Source organism: Pholis gunnellus, assembly GCF_910591455.1.
Source record: "Pholis gunnellus genome assembly, chromosome: 21".
NCBI classification, from domain to species: domain Eukaryota; kingdom Metazoa; phylum Chordata; class Actinopteri; order Perciformes; family Pholidae; genus Pholis; species Pholis gunnellus.
Window position 1 is genome coordinate 12,339,098 of NC_136548.1, and position 18,292 is coordinate 12,357,389.

An 18,292-nucleotide genomic window follows, 5' to 3' on the forward strand; every position below is an offset into this window, starting at 1 on the left:
CAGCAGCGCAGCATCACGCTGCTTACTGTATCAAAAGTCATTAATTAGCCATTTCGAATAATGTACAATTACTGCCATTAAGAATTAACGCTATACATTTGTTCCATTATTTTGTACAGCCGTTGTTACCTCGTCAAAAGCACTACTCGGTATGGAAGTGTGTGTAAAAAAATATATAAAAGGCGAATAGCTATGATTAAGGCTTATTCATCAAAAATGACTTTTTGAGTGCAGTCACCATGACCAGATTTGTTATATAAGTTACATCTCATTTGTATTTATGAGCTTTACAGCAACCTGACCCTGACCTCAGACAAATAAGTAGAGTCTTTCTTGGCCTCATGTTTTTGTACTGAAGGATCTGATCAGTCTGTCATGTCTACATTGGCAGCGACCCATCTGGCAACTCACCAAAGAGAAACGTATTATTACAAAGTGGGTGTAACTTCCTTATGCCAATCACAAAGTGCTGGTTTGGCATTTCTGAATTCCTGTGGCTGGCAGCTGTTAGCGATTTCTCTGACAACCTTTTAAAGAAGCCTACTGGGGCTTTCCCATCATTAACAATTATAGAAAGAAATCTTCTCCTTGCATGCACACTCGTATACAATGAATTAACACTGGTAGATGAGGAAAATAGAAGCCCCTGTACAACGTGATACAAAACGAGTTGCAAAAGCGCCTCGTGAACTCATTATTAGTTGTCGTTGACACTGCATATTGTTAAATGAGGCAGACAAAATGTTAGAAATAGTCTTAAATATAGTCCAATACAACAACACCACAATGTTGAAGCAACACTCTTTTATAGTTAAATATGATTGATGATATTATGAATTATGCATGTTTATAAATGTGTAAATTTAAGTTTTATCTGCATCTGAATCAGCATCAATATAGATTATGAGAAAATAGCCACAATGTTCTGTCTTGAATTAATGAACAGTAAATCTGTTGATGCTCTATGTTTTTCTTATTGTCCATAAATCCCATGAAAAGATCAACACCAGCAATTAGTGTTGCCTGTGTATCCAAAGTCTGGTGTGTGCCTCCATTGTAGTCCGAAAAAGCCATTAACAAGCCACATTGATGCACCGTCGTCCGTTTTGAGTCATTCCCACAAACACAGTCGCGCTGCAGTAAATACTCACTCGAGCACCGAACGTGTATTCATTCGCTGCAGAAAATAGTCCCCAACAAATGCTCCTTTCTGCTAAACGTTTGGTAAAAACTGCAGTGCCCAGCTGTTAGGAAGCTACTGGTATTAAAAATGAAATAGGAACAAAATGAAACTATATACTTGTTTTAATACATTTTTTTTAAGATTTCAGTTTTCATTAGGATCCAGTGGGCTTGGGAGATGGACTTACACCTTGTTGGTTTTGTTGTTATCCTTTAAGAAGTCCATTAATATGTTCCTGGATATGCACCAAACATTGATTACTTGTTCCCATGGCTCATCGCCCAACTTTTCCACAAATGTAATTGAGATCTGTAAACAAGATTTTGAGATATCTTGCTATCTCGCACAGTAATAAAAAAAAACCCATTATGCCTCAAAAACAGAGATGATTACAAGTCGATCGAAAGCATCATGTACTTATTTAATATCTGACTGTTTTATTCTGTAGTGTTTTATTGAATTACAGTGTACAGTGCAGCGCTGTCCTTTTTGGTTGTCAAGCATAAAACTTAAGGTCGACTTTTGCCCTTTTAAATCTGTTTCCTTGCTCTTCAGAGGCAGCTGTGTGACGATACATTTCCCCTGGAAGAGGCTCGCGTGTCTGGCATCAGCTCGTGACATTATTACACTAACACCTATATTCACCATGTTAGGATTGGAAGCCACGACCGTTAGTCTTGAGGCCTAATTGATGTTGCAACGATGGAGATTTGCTTATACACACAGTTGGTTTATATTTAAGTGTATAATACCACAAGAACAAGCGAGCAGCGTGTTAGCGTCCTGCTCGTGTAGTTTTCCTGCAGAGGCTACAAAGTGAAGTTAAGTTTATTGAACTTGGTATCCTTCTGCACTCATTGGTTTTCATTTCAAGGGTGTGAGAGAGACACACAGCACTTCCCCCTGGCTCCGAGCGGATACTCTGTGCTGTGTTATTGTAGCGGTGACCTTGGTTCTTCTCTGAAAGCCTTCTGTCGGTGCACATTCTTACAGGCAGGCAGCCTTGGAGTCTTGGCTGAAAACTCATTGAATCCGCTTCGCCAAAGCCAACAGGGCAGAAGGGTGCAGGTGCTGCACTGAAATTGGTTTTTCTTTTTGCTTAAAAATTAAAGTGCGCTTCACCCAGAATGCCTCTCGCTAACGGTCTCTGTAGCCAGAATCAGCGCCGCTTTGGGGTTATTCACTGGGAGTCTGTTTACACTGTGAGGGAAAAAAATAAAATAAATATATATATACAGTATGAATTGGATTCCGATACTAGACTGTATATATTTGGGTTATTAGGATGTCTCAGATGGTGATATGTGGACATTCCAGTAAATATTCAGCGTGGGATTGGAGTTAGGTGAATCAGTGTTGGCCCACGATCAGTTTTTAAAAATTATTATGAGACTGTGATTTCAAGAAGAAAATAGAATGAATGGGATCAAATTTGATTCATTTGGCAGAGAGAGAGAGAGAGGCTTGTTGGCACACAGAACAATATCTAAATAGAAATCACATTTTTCACTCAAGTTAGATTTAACTGGAGTGCATTGTCCTCTTTTCTGGCTCAGAGACGTTTGTGTCTAGAAATGTGAAAGTTGCAGCCGCAGAGTTTCGGTATATTAACATTATTGGCACGCAAGGGTGTTATACCTGGCAAGGAGAATCCATTTTGAGAGAGTTTGGAAATGTAAAGAGCATCTGCCACAGACCTTATTTTCTTCTCTTAACCTGCAGAAGCGTTAAATAGGTCAGTGATATTTCCCCTTCTCTTTCGGTGGGGTTTGTAAAACGCACAGGATATACGGGACCAACTCATTAGCATGGTCGGAATCCAGAGCATTAATGGTAACCAGGCAGAGTCGAATGACATTGTTATTGCAGCCGTTCTCGGGAAAAGTGAGGCGAGCTGAAAATTTATATTTGATTTATAGCAGGGTTTGAAATTTATGTTCCAACTCTCAATAGGAAAGTAAGTGATCTTCGCCTGGCTTCTCACAAGAGGGGGCCCCACAGCATCTGGTGCTGGAAACATCTCTGTATCAAACGGAGCTCCTTCTAGTTTCTCTTTGCACTGCTTAACCACCAAGAATTTACACCTGTAGGGGGGTATAGTATTACTATGGCTGTTGGACTGGTTTCAAGCCTGAGCCTTGAGAACTCATACAAATGAGTGGAATAAGCTGCTCTTTGTGAGAAACGTCGAAGCAACAGGTCGCAAAGACGCACTTTATGCTGTGTTGTGTGCTAACCGATTACCTGCTGTTTGCTTCCGCTCTAGTCGTGATTGCAAAGATGGAGCCAAGTCATTCTCTTTCTTGGTTTAATACGTACTAAATGCCGTTTGATAGCCCGAGTGTCTGCTTAGCATTGCAAGCAGTATGGCGCCGGTATAAAGATCTTTGATTTACTCTGCTCAAGTGCTGTTATTTATTGGGAGTTCTTTTTTCCAACAGCTCGTACAGAGGAGAGAAATATACAGCTCACTGTCACCACGAGTGTGCTTTTGAATCCTTGAAACATCGTATCTTCACATTATTATCTGCTTGAAGTGATGATACGAATACCATTCTTTATGGTTTTGTAATAACTGCCTTGTTTTTCATAGGGACGCCCAGGCATTATTTATCACTGGCAGTGTTCACGGGGATTAATGATGCATAACTCTGTCAGAGTTGTCTGGCGCACGGCACCAGCCGAAGGAATCTGGAAGGTTATCAGAGCAATAAATCCCAAGTTTTCCGCCGTTGTTTGTCACGATGCACTGCAGCAGCCAGTAGTTATGACGGTTCCAGCTTGTTGTCCCCCCCCCCCCCCCCCTCTCCCTCTGTCTGTAAGCCGTCAGAGAAATAACACAACTTGTTTAAGCTGCCAGTTGATAAGGTGGAATTTGATGGCACAACCTCGAAGGTTCAAAGCGGGCAACTGTTCTTAAATCTCCTATTTATTACGTTGACTCTGTCTGCTTCCAGCTGGATGATGGGTGCAGATAAGGAGCGCGCTGCACACTCGCTCCACCTCTGATGCTCGTTCTTGGCAATGAGAACACGAGCACAGTCTGTTCAGTCTCGCATTTTAACTGTTTTGTCAATTGCCGTCATCCAATTCTGTTGTGTCTATAAACCGAAAATTAAATTAGGTGTGCCGACTGTTACACAAGTTCAATCTATACCCCCGCCCAGCAGCAGCATTTCTTTCATCATGGCTTATTTTCTCTGTTTAATTTATCGAGTAAATTGCCCCTTTTAACTTGCCAAGCAGGAGGAAGCCATCCGTGGATTGTCCATGATCCGGGCAGGGAGGAAGATCCAGTCTATTAGTGCAATGATAGGGCCTTTACTGCGGCAAGCTCACTGATTGAATAGCATGCTTCTCAAGGTCAGGCCGGAGCTCAGAGCTATTTTCTGCTTACCTGTGCAGCCAGCCGGCCACACAATCTGCACACAAACTGCCTTTACACCGGCGGGCTTAGTAAGCGGAGAGGCTCATCACTGATATTTCCAGCTGGTAACACGAAGAGAAACCTCTTTGCCTGCAGAAAAGCACACAAAGGATATGTGTAATACGATAAGTGGGATCTTGATACAGTGTGTAAAGACATCAGGAATGTTGTTTTTTTGATCTGCGCCAAGGGCCGAATCATATCCTCCCATTGTGTCCCTGTCAAAGTACACCAGTGTGTTTAAAAGTGAATCAGTTTGCGGCAAATGCGGATGGGGTCAGAGGTCAAAGTGGGAGCACAGCTGTTTTGTCTGCTTGTTTCTGATGGATGTGAAGTGCATGCTGTTGCTAGCCCGCTTTCCTCGAAAAGTCACGCATCTACGCTGAAATAATGCAACACGATCACCATTTACAGAATTTCTGGCAGTCGTGTTTTTAAGCTGCTTATGTTCAGGGACCTACTTTATATATGTCTAAATTACTGCTGAACAGATAGGCGTGTCAGTGATGCGACAATGGATATACTGAGAGATTAGGGATCATAGTGTCTGGGATGGATATGTTTTGTTGAGTGATCTCGATCATTCATTTCGCTGTTTGTAAATCATGTCACAATATGCAGTCATAACACTCATTAAAGCGCACTTCCTCCCAGCAGCTCATGTTTTGAAGTGAATTTTCCACACCGCCACATTGAATTTAGCCGGGCTTGACCTGTGCTAAGCCCTCAACCGGGGCTGTCATTTGGCGTATGTTTAAAAAAAGAAAACATCTTTTCGGTAACACGGATCACACTGTCGCCGTATCCGAGGGAGAGGGGGGGGGCACCGCCACCTTCCTGAGATCAAAGCACCGTGCAAAGCCGCCACACTGCGTACAGGGGAGTTGTTGGAGGAGGCAGAACTGATTCACCTGTGTAGGGGCCGAGCACAGCTGCACTCCCACCAGCTGGAGCCCATGGACCGCAGACAGGATTAGAGGCTCTGGCTGCAAAGGTCCCTCATCATCTCTCCGCCTGAACCTTGTAATGGCAACAACCCCCGCAAACACGTACACCACTTTATGATCACTTAATAACACCCCCGTCCTCGCTCCATGCACACCCTGAGCAAAAGAGCTCATGTGCTTTTACAGCCGCCATTGTCTCAGATAAATAGGGCGACCCGGCAGTCTGGGACTCCCAGCCCATGAATCTGATGTGGAGGTATTTTCTCCCCCCTCCTCCCCCCCTCACAAAGGTATCACTGTACGACCTGCCATTGTGAAGCTGCTCCCCGGTTTCAGGGATCCGAGCTCAGCCCCTCATGCCTGCCAGGTAAACCCTCCTGCCTCTTTGCTGCTGCGATAGGGGAGTTTGGCTCTGACTGACTGAAACAACATCAACTTGTTTATCCTGTAAATAATTCACCCCTCCGGGGCAACAGAAACAAAATCAAGGTTGTGTGTTTAACAAGGGAGGCAGGGAATGAAAAGGAGCCAAAAAGAAATTCAGGTGTTTCCTTTTTAGATAAACTTGCCGCCTGGGGACGACGACACATCCCTGCTTCCTATACAGTGTGAAGATGCTGCAGTGAGATGTGTTAGGAGGTGTGTGTGTGTGTGTGTGTGTGTGTGGTGGGGGAGGAGGTTTATTTTCTGTGCTCACTGAACTTGCCCTTTGATAGCTCTCTGAAGAGGGTGCACAGATACTGTCGGGGACATTCTTGTCATGTTTAACATCAGAACCTATGGAGTGTGTCAGCGCGTCATCGAGTTTGATGCTTATCATCGGGGGCTGTTCCTGGGAGCTGTCACCTCCTCGCCCGCCGCCCCCTTCTGTGGCACACATGGATGCGGACATGCAAGCTGTCTGCCTTTTTTGTTTTCGGCGTTTTGCGCCGTCTAATGCCACTCCCCTGGGGAAGTGTACCAGTCTCTAGTATGGGCCGAACAGTTTGTTTCCTCCTCACTTGTAGCATCCTCTCTGTTGTATTTGCTGGGTTTTAAACATGGCGGATACCCTGTACAGTGCAGTCAAGATGCATTTAGACAGTGACTAATTTTTTTATTGTACTGGCTCTGTTTACGCACACATTTTCAAATTGAGGATATAGAAACAAATTCAGAAAGTCATGGTACCCAAGTTCTAAAAGAAAATGAATGAGTTTTTACGCTTATTTTTTGCATATTGTAGATATTTTTTGGAAACAGATTTGATGGATGCCCTGGTGGTCAAGAGGTGTAAGGCGCTGACCATGAACACAACGTCCCCAGTGTGTCTCTGGCTGGAGACCTCGCATTTCCCAGCTTTCCCTCCCCTCATTTCCTGTCATCTCTCTACTGTCAAGTATCTAATAAAGGAATAAAATGCACTTCCACAGTGACGTGGTGCCTGCCTCTGCTCCTTCTATTGTAGACAAACCACATGCATCTCGTTGTCACTTCCTCTTACAGCACATGCCTCCACGAGATGCTGTGAACCTTACACGGTACACGTCGCCTCCCCTCTTTATCCCCAGTGGCTGATTAAAAATGCGACACACTATACATGGATCACATGCATAATACAAATGCCATCTTAAGTGGAAATCAGCAAGGAAAAGCCATTATCAAAGTTGCTGCTCCTTGATTAATTATGTAATCTTGTTGTGGTCTATTTGCATAACAGTAGTTGATGGAAACCCTAACTGATTTGCATTTGCACAATATTTTAATACAAAAATAACTAACTAATGAGGAAATCTCCATCTTCATCTGGTTGCACTGGCACAAATCCCCATTGTTCACTCAGTATGAACGCCTTTTAAAGGTTCCGTGAAATTGTTTCATTACTTTCATTGATTTAAATCCCTGAGAAACAGGTTCTTGTGGTGGGAAAGCACATTGTAGGATCAAAGTGTAAACCGATGGGACGTCAAGATCAGTCTGATTCTATAGGCCGGTCCTCTTCGTCACAGTGCAACCGATTTCTCGGAAGAAACCCTTTTTCCAAAGGTCCCCATTTTATTGGGATTTTTAAAGCCAAGAATCAGCCGTTTAACCACTGTTGTTAAATTTTAAATCTGATGCTGAAGTGGAGCCAAAACAATAGGAAATGAGTCACTGTCCAAATACTTGCAGATTGCACAGTACATTTGAACATCATTAGAGCATCAGTCATCTTCATATTGTCCAGCAGCCAGAGCCCAGAGCTACAAGACGACTGTGAAACAACTCTTACAAAAGGAGACTGGAGTAGTGACACACAAGCCTTCCCAGCATGCTGGTCGAGCCAGGCACTGCTCAGAAGACGACGAGGATCTGGATATTTTGAAGCCGATATTGGGCCGGATTCCCATCGGGCTACATGCTATGCCTCCTGCCTCCCCTTTGAGTGTTGATTGCAGAGAGGAGAATGTGGTTGACTGATCTGAAAGGAAATGACTGGAGAGAGAGCTTATCCATGCCTTTGACTGATAATCAGCTCATTATCGTGTTGATCATTTACAGCTCTCCCTCTCGCCTGCTCTCTATTCTTTTAGCTGTGTCACTGAAGCAGAGCATAGAGACTTTTAATGGCTTGGCAGGGAGCCCACTGTGGTGAGGGAGGGTTAAAACAAGCATGCTAGCCCTGGCTAGTTTCCACTTTTTACACAGTCCTCACCCCACTTATCAACCCTCCCAGGGAAGGAAAAAAAGAAGAAAATGAAAGAAAAACAACAACAGCGACAACAACATATGCAACCCCGACGCGAGCAGTGCCCTAGCACCCCAACATGGCTAACTGTGCATGAAATTGAACTGATTGGAGTTATTGACCAGAAGGCTCCAGCCCCTGAGAGGACAGGGAGTATTGTTGGGGGGGGTAGCTTGTGTGCTACCTGATTGAGTGAAAAATCCTCGGCCGGTTGCTTTGATGCCCTGCACTTTACAGGAGAGAGTGATTTAATGGAAGCTGCCAGACCTCATCAATGTCAGCGCTCGTAGTGAGGGCCCTCCGCTCCGCCGTGCTTCATATAAAAGTGCTCGCTATGACAGGTCCTGATGGACAGATGTTTGCTAGTTGTTTAAACCGCACAGTAAAAAGAAACACGGATATCAGCCTCCACCTCTGTCTCTAAAAGACGGGCTGAGGGGAGGCTGTTGCAGGCCACCCCGGCGTACAGCACCCTCGCCCTCAGCTGATTTTAGGCCCTCTATAAATAGCCCTGTTGAATTTTTTGCTGGGTTGATAAGCCTATAATTAATGTGGCCATCATTAGGCACGGGCATGTTCTCCTCAAGAGGACCCCACTGGTGAGGTGGAGCGGAGACTTCGCCTCTGTCCTTGTTTTAAGGATGAACTGAGCAGTGCGAGCAGGTGGAAGGCGGAGTGACAGCCAACCAGCTTCCCCGGTGATGTGCAGAAGGCGGCGCTTTGTTGTGGAACTGCAGGATAACACACAGTGTCATCTATCAACTCTCCACAAAAGCCCACTGTGCGGCGCCTTCGGTGGATCCGAATTGCATTGGAATTGCATCATTAATAGAGCAGGAATGATTCCCAGCCACTCCGGGAGAATACATTGACCCCTGGGGGAGACTAGAAACAAGACAATGTTTTTACAGGAGGAAAATCTAACTAGAGGTCCCATTACCACTTCATCAATATACAGCAGCGAGTGAGCGGGGAGACGGAAGAAGGCAGGGGAGCACAAAAAAAAAAGAAAAAAGAAGAGGAGGGAATGTAATAGCTTATAGTGCTAATGGCGGTCTGAGCGCTCAAGTCCCAAACATTCAGCGGCCTCATCTCATCTGGGCTGTGTAATTGCCCTCCTGGAAGCTGCCACGCGAAGCGGCTGCCTCCGTAGTGAAGAGTGGCAGCTGCTGGATGTTGAGGAGCAGGCCTAGGTCAACTCCCCAAGTGGGGCTCCTTGCAACCATGAGATGTCATAATTAATAGCTATCTGGGGGCCCCAGGGTGAGTGTTGGGCGGGCGGGTGGTTGCATGGGTGGGAGGGTGAGATTGTTTGGGTAAATGGAAGCCAAACCGAAAGAGACACCAGACTTATTCTCCACTTAACATAATGTCTACTTATCACTTTGCCTGTAGCGAGTACGCCGTTGCAGCGTCTCACCCCCTGCTTTTCAGGGATATTTTTCTCGCTTGTTTGTATTAGGTTTCCCTTTCGTATCTAAACGCACCTAGAGATATGTCGCTGTGGTGTATCATGGGAACTTATTAGTCTTTGGGGACCTCCGTTCTCCCTAGTTAAGTAAATATACATGAGCTGCTGTGCAAGATGCAAGCTCCCAGCACCTTCAGAAAAAAATCTGTTACTTCAGCTTCCCTCTCACTTCCCATCCTCCTCCTTCTCTCTCTCTCTTTCTCTCTCTCTCTCTATAACATGCCGCCTGGGGGCAAATCTCACTCTGTCTCATCTGCTGCTTAATTTCACTGGAGCGGCCCTCAGTAATGAAGCGCCTTGATGTACATTTGCCAATTTCTGCCTCCGCCACTGCGGCATAATTGGGATGTGACTAAGCATGAATACCCAGCGCAGGGTTGGTTGACCTCTCGGCGACCCCGCGAATAGCGCTTTTGTCATAATGGAGGTATTATCTCACGTAATCTGGGAATGGAGAGGGATTGTCTGCAGGGTTCCAGGGATGGAAATGAATTGATATAACTCCCCGCTCCTGTGCACTGCAGAGGAGAGAAAAAAAAACCCTGCGAGATACATTTTTTTTACATGCTCATAATGAAGACATTTTCTTCTTATCTATTGCTGCTTTGTGTTTATTGGAGTAGGAGAGCAGCTTCTGGCGAAAGCAGGGGTGTTTTTTTTAGGAAGGGAGGGAGTTTTGAAGCTGTGGCACTAAAGAGGATTTCTCTGAATGTGTGTATATATATGTGTGTGTGTGTGTGTGTGTGTGTGTGTGTCAGTGTCAGCCTTTTCCCTGCGTGGGTGCACAGTGTACTCATGCACATGTTAGTGTGTGTGTGTGTGTCTGTTAATGACCCTGTAAAATGACAAGCTGAGCTGGCAGTGAGAGTACAGCCGACGGTCAGAGAGAGAGAGGGAGAGGAGGTAGGAGAGTTCAGATGGCGGTGGTGGAGGAGGAGGGGGGGTCGATCGTTCCACTGTGATTCACCATGCTGTCATCAGAGGGACGGGGGCCCCTGAGTGGCCCTCTCTGTTCCCACCTGAGAGGCCTGCAAATGGAGGGGCCGCGCTGTCATTATTTACAGCCCGCAGCTCCTAACCTTGGATTCGGAGCTCATCACGGCGGAGAGAAAATCAGATAGGACTTGACGTGTACCCGAGCCAGTGACCTTGATAAGTGTGAGGTGCCTCCAGCAAGAGGTTAGGGAAGAAGAGCTTTTTCTTCTGTGGGCTTTCACTGTGGATTTGCGTGTGCGTGTTTGTACTTGTTTTTGTGTATTTCAGCCAGGTGGGGAGGAAGGAGGAGGTTAGGGGGGGGGGGGGTCACACTAGTGCTGAAAACATAAGTACACAGAAAATCAATCGACGATTATTTTTGTTAGCGCTCAGGCAGAGCAACTTGCATTCTCTTCACTGACCAACAGGGGGCGACTCCTTCGGTTATACAAAAAGTCAGATTGTATAGAAGTCTATGAGAAAATGACGTAGGGCGCCTCTACGTCTCTCCTCCAAATAAAGTAACGTGACGAATATAGTGACGGCAAAATCAACGAACTCGAGGCTTCATGACGGCAGTTTACAAACCAATGGGTGACATGCCGATGACTACGTCCACTTCTTATATACAGTCTATGTTATCACTTAATAGCCATTTATCTGGGAGAGATATGAAACATTTACTGATAGCAGCCACTGGTAAACAAAATGCCGGTCTTCTGTGTTTGATATCACTCAAATTGAATACTTCCGTTAAACATGCAATTTGAAGATATCATCTTAGGCCATGGGAAATTATTTTTTCTATTAAAAATCAAAGGGGGTTAATGGAGTTAAGGGATAGTGCAGCCTGATTTTGTTACCAGGTAAAAGCCACAAGGTCAGCTATGTTTATAAATACACCTGACCCTTTGCTTAAAGTAATGACTTTTTTTCCTGGGGGTTTTCTGTCCATTTGATTATTTATCTTTTCTATCTGAACTAGTTAGATACCGGGTGTGGGGAGGGGGGGGGAATAACAGGGGAGAGCATCTCTGGATGGGTGATGAAAATGCATTTTTCTTCCCCCACCGAGATGCTATTTGGTCGCGTGAAATGATTAATTTCACACATATACAGGTCATCCCCAAAAGCAGCAACATCTCATTCACAAGGGGCCGCCGTCAGCAACAAAACAGGAGGCTGCAATAAAATGAGCAAGCAGCAGCACGTACTGTACGTCAATAAATCTTTGGAGGTTAAACCTGAGCGCTGTAGAATTTGAGCAGCACCCACCTCCCCCCCGCCACCCTCTCATCAGGTAAATGTCACTGAGTACATCAGGACTGTCGAGACCAAAAAATGGCCGACGAGCCGTTCAGGGAGCGTCCTGTGGTAGCAGGTACACACACACTCTCTCTCTCACACACACACACACACAGTCTGTGTTTGCATAAGTAGGATGGAGTCTTGAATTATGGGGTTTGTGTAAATAAGGAGATGAGACTGTTTTTAGCACACATGGAAGAGGGAGTGCTTGGATGAGAATAGTGCTTCTATGTGGAGTGGAAATGGTCTTGGGTTGTTTACGACAGCTCGCAGCCCTCATATATCACAAGCAGTATGTTTGCTGTGAAGCTACAGTTTGTATGCCATCTGCCTTCGCTGAACTTGACCCTTCAAACAGACTTATATTTTGTAAACTGAGCTCACTGTAACTGCTGTTTATGTTTTCTCTTTCCCTAGTGGATGATCCAGAAACCCCAAAAGGTGGCGACTTTCTTCGGGTGCATCGGCGCCGACCAGTTCGGGGAGATACTGAAGGAGAAAGCTGCGGAGGCCCACGTCGACGCGCACTACTACGAACAAAACGAGGAGCCGACCGGCACCTGTGCGGCCTGTATCACCGGGGACAATAGGTTAGCCCACCTTTCAGTCACCCCTGACCAAGAAATGATCCTCTAGCCCAGATTTGAAACGCTCATTCTGGTTCATTTTCGCATCCTCAGGCAGGCAGTTCACTCCTCGGGGCTGGAAGTCATAACAGGGAATCATAGCTCAGCTCTCACATCAAAAAGGGAAAAGAACAGCTTGAGTGTGTTTTTCCAGGCCCCCACTCAGTCTCTGCCGCCCCAGTGGGTTGTCATCCATCTATAGGCTGACAGTAGCAATGTGTTAGAGATGGCTGGGCTATCCCAGCTCTCACCTGTCAGCCTTCCCGGCTGTAAAAAAGGGGACATTAGCATCTCTGGCGACTCTCGCGCTAGCGTCATCATCAGCACGTCTGAGACAGCAGAGGTCAAACCCTGCACACACACACACACACAAATATCACTAACAGTGAGGGCTCCAGTTCATGATAGACCAGGTGTGGATCAATAACCTCCTTCTCTAAACACTCCCCCTCCTCTGCAGCCCTTCATCCGCTGCTACTGGAGTTGTCAGTCAGTCAGCGGCTGAACCTCGACCGCCCCGGGAGCCGGCCCTTCTGAATGGTCTTAGTGGGCTTGTTTGATGTGGCTCTGACACCTGAAAAGGTCAGGTGCCGTGCTCAGGGAGACGAGCTCTGTAATATTTCTTACAGGTGTTTAACAGACAGCTCAAGAGGCCAGAGGAAAGGTCTCCGGCAGGGCCAGATTGGAAGGTGGATGGCTTTGAAGGATTGGGAACCAGTATGACACAGCCCCCAGGCTTTGATTAGTCTTCAAAGAAAAGAAATCCACCTCCACTGCTCAGTCTGACAACATGAGTTCAAATCTGTGAAGTGGTCCGTTTAGCTACGATTAATTACACTTAAAGCGTTCGGATTATTCAGTTCTTACATTTCTAATCAAAGGTTCAATGAGTCAGTCCCCCCAGGATCTCTGAGTTTTTGTGCTGCGCAAAATGACTTATCTTATGTTCTTATGTTTATTTTGCAATAAATTGTGCTAATATTTAAAATATTTAAACATTTTTTTACATTTACAGATATTCTAAATGCGTAATAAAGTCCAGTTCGAGTAAAAGTTGTCGCTAGCCTTTGCATTTAGTTATTCAAGATGTTCTTCTGTAACTTGATTTACCCTAACTTGAGTCTGTAAGGTAAGTGTAGGTGCTTCCTACAACATCAAATCAAGTGGTTAGTTGTAGAAAGAGTTTGGTTTTGGTATTTTTAATTAAATTGTCAGGTGGAAAATCTTGGTTGGAGAATACAAAGCCTAAGATGACAAGTTGTTTGTGCACAAAGGCTGTTTCACTATAGTTACAATGAAGCCTCATTATAGAGATTGATGCTTGATTTTTTATTCCAATTAGACTTTTAAAATTGGTTCTGAATTTCATTATGTTTAAGTAGAAAACTGGTTATTGGTAAAGTTGGCAAACATTCTTCCAGTTTAACCAATTTTCTGACATACAACATCTCGCAGAATCATCAAAAATGTAAATTCCTGGAGGGACTGATGAGTATCTTATTGTAGTGTTCCAGTTTTACCTTTTAAAGACACGGTTTCATTAGATCTAGCTAGTTCTTTGACAGCGCTGCGCTTTGCTCATGTCTGTTAGACTTCCTTAGTAATGACGCCCATTTCGTCTGTCAAGCTTCTTCTAACCTTTGAGTCCATTACTGCAGCTCAGGTCAAGTGCAGTCCAAATCCTGCTGTCACATCGTAGCCGTCTTCATCGCGCTCTGATCAACTTACCGCGCTGTGACTCTTTTCTTTGATGCTACCAACCGTTAGCAGCTTTTTTTCTCGCCACGTGACAACGGACCTCTTCCTGTAGCAGCACCCACCTGTCATATGATCGGCTCACAGTTTCCCCCCTAAGTGGCGATGATGGTTGCACTCATTTTGATGGCCGCTCATAAAGCGACGGCACACGAGGACTGACTAATGAGCTACGTTTAGATAATGCCACCTGCCTCACATCCAGCTCCCGCCACTCACTACTCAAGCGTTCATTTCATAATGCATTTCTGTTGTTTCTCACCTTTGATGGACCACTTTGATTTGATAATATGAATAGTTTGTGGCTCATTGTTGGCCTTGAAAATCCCTCTTCTTATTTTAATCTGTAAGACGAAAGAAAGAGATCCAAATGCCTTTTATTTCAACTTGGTTCAGACATTCTAAGAAACCATTATTATCCTTTTATATTGTGAAAGAACAAAGGAAAGTCCGGGGCCAGAGTGTTTTTAGGGATGTTTTTGAGACAAAATTAAGATGGATGATAAGCGAGGTGGAAGATTTATGGGGTCTGTCTTGGCAGGTCCCTTGTTGCTAACCTGGCAGCGGCAAACTGCTACAAAAAGGAAAAACACCTGGACTTGGACAGCAACTGGGAGCTGGTGAAGAAAGCCAAGGTTTATTATATTGCGGTAAGTGAGACCCTCTACATTCAAAATAACTGTTCCCCAACTCTATTGCCAGAGCAGGACAAAATGTTAAGAGGCTTTATTCAGGAAATGCCTCAGCGCGCCTCCTGCATTGTCAGTATATCCATTCATCCTTTGTCGAGTGAAATGAGCTATGTTACCTATTGAGACAATGCAGCTCCATTCTCCCCGTTTCCCCCCCCCCGTCTTTGTTCACGAAGCTGCAGCACACTGTGAAATTGTTCTACATGTAATGCATTCATTCATTTCTTTTTACGTGAAGACAAGCCAACAGGTGCTGTGAAAGTGTGGAAATTGATTATTCAAGTTCATTCGGCTTTACGCCCTCCTACACAAACTTCCCCCTACAGACAAAACACGCACACACACACACACACACACACACACACACAGAGATTGAGGAGGACAGATGTGCCCTTAGACGTTCACACACACTCAAGCTGCACCACTGAGGTAATGTCTTCACTTACAGCTTCTGGGGTAGGATGGCCTGCCATGCTCACGTTTCACTGTTTGGGATTACATTTAATTCTGACGGATCAACATTTTCTCTGATCTCAAGTCAAGATGATAGCCATGAAATTGCGCGGCATTCCACGTCTTTAAGCAGTTCATTATTGGCATAAATCAGCATTACAGCCCAGCCATCAACATACTCCTTGGCATACTGTCCCAGGTGAAATTCACAATGGTCCCCCTGTTGCCCACAAACCCTCCAAGCATGAGTGTACTGGAGTCCAATAATGATGGAGGTTTCATAATTAGCCGCCCAGTCGCAGACACCCCCCCCCCACGCCCCCCTAAAAAAAACACATCAGTGTTTGTGCCAGAAAGCAGATCAGTCAGTCCATCCTCCAGAGTTTGTGTGGTCTCATTTTTAGCCTCTGCTTCGCATTAGCAAACACGGCACATCCTCTGCAAATTGGCAGTTGGGTTTTGCCCACATCCGACAGTCTTGCGCGCAGGGAAAAGCTTCCGTGGGATTTGAGGGGGGGGGACAGAAGGGCCACAAATGGGTGTTTGTCAGTGCTTGGAATCTCAAACGTCGTTTTCAGCGTCCCTCCCGGGCCTCTTTGTCAAAACAGGGGGATCATTCGCTTTATTAGGGTCCCATTCGCACTTCTAAAGTACTTAGCCAGATACACTGCCACAGCTATTCCCACTTAATACAGTGTGGCGTGTCTAGACCGGTGTTCACTAAGGCCTCCTCTCTCCATTAACCTTGTCGAGAGCACTCAGATGCATTTACCCAATTTACAGCCAGATTGTACATTTTCTCCCTCTCTCTCCCTCTCTCTCTCTCTCTCTCTCTCTCACTGTACAAACCTCTGCTGTGTATTAATGTGCTTTGTTGATTTTCATTAAACGACTGCTGGGCGGTATAAGCAGTCTTGTAAACTCTAATCTGTAAATAAATGTAATTACCGAATAGCGCGCATGTGCGTATGTTAGCATGTTCTTTCGCCTGCGCGTGCGTCCGTGTTTGTTGGAGCATGCGTGCTAAAGAGGTGATTGATGATTCCTGGCAGAGGCTCTCAAGGTGCCTGCTTCTATGTGGTGTGATTGGAAGAAAACAGAATTATTAGAGGGCTCTTGCAGCCAGTCTGGCTCATCCAGCAGCAGCGGTGGCAGCAGCAGCAGCAGGGCTGGTGGCAGACGCAGAGCAGGGAGGCAGCACTGCCATTTCTCACAAAGAGAGAGAATGTTGAACTCCTGCCAAATGTTTGGTGGCAGGCTGTTGCTAGGAAATCTGGGTCCTTAGGCAAATCATTGCACAAAGACCAATAACAAAGGCGTGAGGGGGAAGAAGGAATGGCTAAACGCATTTCAGGCTGAGGATATCTCTTCTTTTTTGTTGAATGCCATCGCTGCTGCAGTGATGTTTACAGTTATTTCTTTCCCCGACGATTGTGAACATCAGAAATGGAGGGTGATGTATTGTGTGATGGGGAGATGAGTGACTCTAATTGGTGGGGGTGATGTGTGAGTGCTGGCCCAGTTAGCCTCGTCCCCCCCCCTCCTTCCCTTCACTCCCTCTTTCCTTCCATCCCCATCCCCCTTGGCCCTCTATGGACACCCCCCCCTCCTCCTCCTCCTCTCCTTTTGCTGTCTCCTTTGCCTCCCCCCCCTCCCCCCCTCTCTCTTTCTCCAGTCTCTCAGACACACATTCACTTGCTGCTAAACACACACAGCATGCACGCACACATTCTGCAGCATACCACTGGCTTGTTTTTCTTACCACTGAGCGCTTTGCCCTGTAATTTGATCTCCACTGCTTGATGCATCCTCCATGATGCCACTTTGAATTAACCTATGGCGCCACAGCTCTCCTAAGCCCCGGCTAATAAAATGGCCTCTCCTAACTTATGCCATTTACATTCAGGGGGGGGGGGGGGGGGGACTCGGTCCATCTCACGGTCCATGCACAGAGCAAGTAACAGAAATGAAGAAGAGGGGATACGAACAAGACAATTGACTGTGAAAAGGCCTGTTAATGACTGGGCACAGATGGTTAGAAATAACCCAAGGATAGACGGAGGAGACACTCGCCTCTGCCAACTGGCTTGATACACAAAACTCACCCAATGAGACACAAGCTGCAGTGCTGTTAGGTCACAAACCTGATCACAGCTGTGGACGCTTTTCGTTTACGCCCCTTAGCTAATGGCGCTATCCCCGTTAGCCTGCAAGAGGTTAGCCACGCCCGAGGAAAACAGCTCACCCACCTTCTTTTTTTTTCTTTTTTTTAAACGCCGCAGCAACTTGGAGTGAATGCCTCACACTGTTAACACTGGCACACTGCATATAGCATTAATTGGCAGTTGTATTCTTGCCCTCCCTGCAGGGGAAAGCTGAGTTCAGCTTCAGTCACCGTAGCATAATATGCAAGAAAAAGAGGCGAAGGGGAGGGCAAAAGCAGAAAAAAAGCGCAATACTGGCACCACAAGCAGCACGTCAGCCTGCTTACACTCCAGAGTGGCACACACACACACACACACACACACACATTGTTACTCCGCCCCAACAGCCCCAGCAATTTGCAGCCAAAAAAGCAAAGGGAGAGGTTTTTGCACACACACTACTAACTGACATCTCATCAGCCAGCCGAATGGCTGATTAGCACAGAGGTGACTGCGGCTGTGTCTCTGTCCAACTCAGAGGACCAAACTGTCCTCGCGCTGACCTTGAGCTTCCTTTCACTCACTTCCTCTTTCCTTTTCTATA

The 18,292-nt window shown here is 45.7% G+C and overlaps 1 protein-coding gene across 2 annotated transcripts in view; it reads left to right on the forward strand.

Annotated features, from left to right (window-relative positions):
* adkb (adenosine kinase b) overlaps positions 1-18,292 on the forward strand; it is a 94,516-nt gene that overhangs the window by 27,848 nt on the left and 48,376 nt on the right. For both annotated transcript variants that reach the window (XM_079182391.1, XM_079182392.1), the window contains exons 5-6: positions 12,436-12,608; positions 14,941-15,049. In XM_079182391.1, coding sequence (XP_079038517.1) covers positions 12,436-12,608; positions 14,941-15,049 — 282 coding nt within the window. The remainder of the gene's footprint in view (positions 1-12,435; positions 12,609-14,940; positions 15,050-18,292) is intronic.